Source organism: Solanum pennellii, chromosome 4, assembly GCF_001406875.1.
Source record: "Solanum pennellii chromosome 4, SPENNV200".
Classification (NCBI taxonomy): domain Eukaryota; kingdom Viridiplantae; phylum Streptophyta; class Magnoliopsida; order Solanales; family Solanaceae; genus Solanum; species Solanum pennellii.
The window spans coordinates 59,695,285-59,700,040 of record NC_028640.1 but is presented as its reverse complement, the minus strand read 5'-3'; the positions used below and the strand labels follow the sequence as shown (position 1 = coordinate 59,700,040).

General features: G+C 28.8%; 1 protein-coding gene across 1 annotated transcript in view; it reads left to right on the top strand.

The window, feature by feature from the left end:
* Positions 1–4,316: 4,316 nt before the first annotated feature.
* Positions 4,317–4,756, top strand: part of LOC107017414 (MLP-like protein 34) — a 1,696-nt gene continuing 1,256 nt past the window's right edge. The window contains exon 1 of the mRNA XM_015217651.2: positions 4,317–4,552. Within this exon, the coding sequence (XP_015073137.1) occupies positions 4,366–4,552 (187 nt within the window). The 5' untranslated portion in view covers positions 4,317–4,365. The remainder of the gene's footprint in view (positions 4,553–4,756) is intronic.

Here is a 4,756-nt window from a genome sequence, read left to right as displayed (position 1 = left end):
AAACTTTAAACGGACGGTATATTTAGACCTTTTCAAATGTTTAGGGGTATATTTGACTCTTTTCCCTAAATTAAATAATCCCAACACTGTCTAATACCTCTAACAAAATGCTTATAACCAAATGCTAGGTAAAATAATCCTACATTTAGTCTCTGGTATTGTTAATTTGTTATACATTATACCTCACACTCCTAAGAATACAAAAAAATTCTCTCAATCTTCTTAATTTTTCTCGCTATATCTTACTATTATTTCGATTCTTATATTTGCATGTTCTTAACACAGTCTATATAATTTCACTTATTCTCGTTTTATTGACTTAGCCTAAAAAGGAAGCAAAGTTTTGATTGATCTTAATTTAGTTGCTTTTAACATCATGCAACCTGTATTTAATAGGCTTTAACATCGCCATCTAAAACATACAATTAGTATTGTTACAAAAATATGTATAACTAATAATTGCTACAAAAATAACCAACTTAATTACTACTACTAATTTGAGAAGGTAAAAGTATTGGTAGACATACCGATGAGTTGTTTTTTACTCCTTTTTCCCCCTTTCCTTTTGCCATTTATATACGCTGAATTTAATCTCTAACCTCCAAATTAAGCTTCAATTTCCAGAGAATTGATATTGTTTCAGCTATCACGTGAACATTTAATGAGGATAAAAATTAGATTTAAACACAAGTAAAAGTAATGGTAAGAAGTAAGTTAAGAATGTTAAATATTGAATTTATAGGTTTTGAATAGTAATTTACATTCAAAATAAATACAAGATTTTAGTAAAGTCGTAACTTGTTGCTCTGTCTCTACTATACGAGCTCCAGATTTATTTTTAACATGTCAAAAATATTTTATATTGAACAAACTCGATAGGTTACTCAAAGCCGCGTAAAAAGAGTCTAGGAGGGTGTGTGAAGATGAGGTGGGGAGGATACCATTTGGATTTTGCTTTGCTTTCCATACGAAAGTCACATTTCCCATTTTTGAGAAGTTTGTTTCATAGAGAGAAATATTTTTTAAATTTTAATCAATTAAATATGAGAAAATTGAAAAATATTATTTTTTCTGTATTGAATACATTATGTGTTATAGTGTTTTCGTGTAGGAGGATATATTAAGATCTTATATGTACGTAGAACCACCGTACCAAAAATAATCTTTATCGGTAATGAATTAACGATACCGTTAAATCTATTTTTTTAGTAACATCAACACTCTTTATAAATATCTCTAAAATATAAAGCAACATTTGGATCCAATTAAAATTTACTATAATGCTCATTTAACATTCTTTATTAATGTGTATATTTACTGACTCTAAAAACTATTTTTATTATGGTGTGCCAGCAACATAAGATCTATATATCTACATAAACTATGTTAAAAGGTCTTCTTTATATATCATGATTCATGATTGGAGACCTTAATCTTCTTTCACAAATTTGGACCTTATATGGGTGTATTTGATCTGAAGAAAAATATTTGAGTTTCTTACTATATTTGGTAAATCAGTGGAAATCATTATCTCAAAATTATTTTGTATATAATCTTAGACAAAATTAATGTATAATGCTATTTACGGAATCTATTTTTCTATTTGAGAGAAAATTATATAATACTTTTTACCAATCAAACATAAGAAAATTGAAAAACAGTTTAGAGGATCAGAAATCATTCAAGACGCCACAAAATAAATTCTTTCAACTATACTATATATTCAACGTCATGAGTTGCTCACATGGTAAACACCCATGTATCCCACCCTAAGATTACGGATGTGATCTATCAAGTGAGCCAAAATGAAATAGTAAAAGAAAACTGGAAAAATATTTTACCTTTTTCTTAACTTCCAAGCTAAATGGTAGTTTGCCTTGTTGCAGATTTACAACATATTGAGAAAAATTGAGTGAGCAAATGTTGAAGAACCTAATTCACTTATTCAAAAGCATTATTGTTAGATCTGAAATAGATTAGTTTAAGTTTATTGTTACTTTGAATTATTAGAGGCATGTTTTTTTTGTATTATACTCTATAGACGCCACCAAAACAATTTAATATGATCTTTTGGCAGTCCATAAAAATATTTGCTAGTGGATCATTAACAATAAAAATAAGAGATTTGATTTTGTACTTTATAATTTTGTTTCAAATTTTATGAGTATCTTATAAAAGTTTTTTTTTTTAATTTTCGTCTTTAAAAATTGGGATAATTTCAGAGACATCTTTATAGGTTGCAATTAGGGGTGTCAAATGGGCGAGTATCTCTGTTTGCGTTCATTTTTGACATCCCTAGTTGCACTCTATAACACTCACCTCTATGTAATTTACAATATTATGCTTACCTTTCTTATTTTATTTTTTTTATAACCATTCTTTAAAACTATTAAAAATAAATATAAATCAATTATATTAATTTATATTAATTTTTTCATTTTAATGCATACTATTAAAAAAACATGACTTATTTAATAAATACTTTAAAAATATACCAACACNTAAAGTTGACATTGTGTCTGCTCGAATTTCATCTGATCAATTCAAAAGCATGTTCATGATCCAAGCTCATGTAAGTCCTTTCATTTTCGTCGAAATAATATTTTGGCCATTTTGAACACTGTGAACTATGGTTTTTAGTTAGCACAATCTTCGATTTATTTTACGTGTCTTTGTTTGATTGGTCAGAAAATTAAAGAATGACACACGTTGAGAAATTCTTTTGAATTGGGTGTTTGAGAAACATTTCTTTTATAAGTTTCACATCTAATTGAACATTAATCTTCTCAAGAAATGGAAGTAGTAAACATATATATATATATATATATATATATATATATATATATCTTTTTTTTACCAAACTTCTTAGTGTTTCTTGCTAGTTAAGTTTAGCGTATTTCAAGGATTTCGATCATAGACTAGGGATATTCGTACCTTATCCTGCTAAGAAATTATTATTCGTTTATTACTTTATTTCTTAAAAGTGAATATGTTTGAGTTGATTTCCATCCCATAATAATATTTGTATCGTTGCACTATTTATATTTGTCAAATCATGCTAGAAGTTTTGTTCGCTGTGGATTTCTTTAATCATTTTTATAATTTTTAAACTATTAATATATTTTTTAATATATTTTTTGTGTCATTGTACTATTTTATTATATAATATATTTGAAAATTAAAGATTCCTGAGGCTTACACCCCTTTTCTCGAGGCTAACGTCTCATTCCTATATTTAAATTTTAGGAATTAAAGGTAGTTCCTATGATTGCAAGAGTTGTAATTTAAAGTCATAATTTTACGTTTAGAAATTACAGTTAATACCTTAGGCTATAGAATTTGCAATCTTAAATCTGATACCAATGTTGGGTGGTCTTGGGCCTTCTCAACCCAAAAGCTAGCTCAAAGGTTGAGGCTTTCCCTCACACTTATAAATTGACCACCAGCCCCTTCCACTTCCGATGTGGAATGACCCAACAATCTCCCCATTCACACATCGGGCCTTGGGCTGGAAAGAACGACAACCCAGTTTCTCCCGGTGGGCTGAGACTTGATGATACCAATCGTGACAAGAGTTGAGTCTCAGTAATTTAGTGTAGTTGGAGTAAAACTCCGTAAGAGTACATGTTGTGAATCTTTACACCTTTTGAGCCGATATATTTCACATAAAAATGTTATCTTCTTTATTTTTTTGTTCTCACAACTTCGTTGAAACATGTTAGACAACTCATTTCACTCGTTAGTTAATCTAAACTAAATTACTAGATCATGTGGATTATCATGAATATGAGTTATAACTTCCCTATCTGGACTGCTTCGATATAGGAACAACCTAATCTATTAGATAAATAAAATTAATTAAATAAGTAGTTATGTCATTTAAATTGGCCAAAAGATAAAATAATTGCTTTTAAATTGATCAAAGAGTCATATACATAAAATCCTTGATTTCTTTCTCGTTAGGATCCTCTTCGTTTACTAAAAAATTCACATTAACCATGATTCATTGTGTTGTGGTGATAGTAAGCTTAATGTTCATAACTAGTGTTATCCTTAAATTCAACGTCAATCATGATTACAAAATGAATATATTTTAGTAATCGTAAATATATCTTCATCATCATTAATTAGCATGCATGGTTACATAAATTTTATTGTGAAAGTCAAATTTATACCTAATTGTAACTAACGCTAGTCCTCGATCCACACTAACAAAATGTGATATAGACATGTGTGGTTGATAGAGTTCTGTACAAACTAGAATTTCACAACTAATTAAAATCTATATAAAAAAAGGGACAAGTTTTAACTATACTCTCACCACTATCTTTTCACAACTTATTGTGATTCCAAAGAAAAGGAAATATGGGTTTGAAAGGTAAGTTGATTGCTTCAATGGAGGTGAGGTGTGGAGGACACTTAATTCATGATATGTTTCATACCAATATTCATCATATACGCAACATAAGCCCTAAACTGATCAACCATTGTGAGATTCATGAGGGTGAAATCGGAAAGATTGGTACAGTTCTTAGCTGGAAATATATCGATGGTAATACACATTTTCTCTCTCAATACAATTCGGTTGCATCAATTTTCTATATTTATATTTATGTTTGTTGGTATTATAGAAATCATTTTTTAAGTAAATTATTTCCAAGAGAAAACATTTCATGGAGTTTTGTTATAAAAACTACATACCAATTAGTAAAACAGTTTGCATCAACAAATTAAAGGAGTTTCACAACCCCCCCCC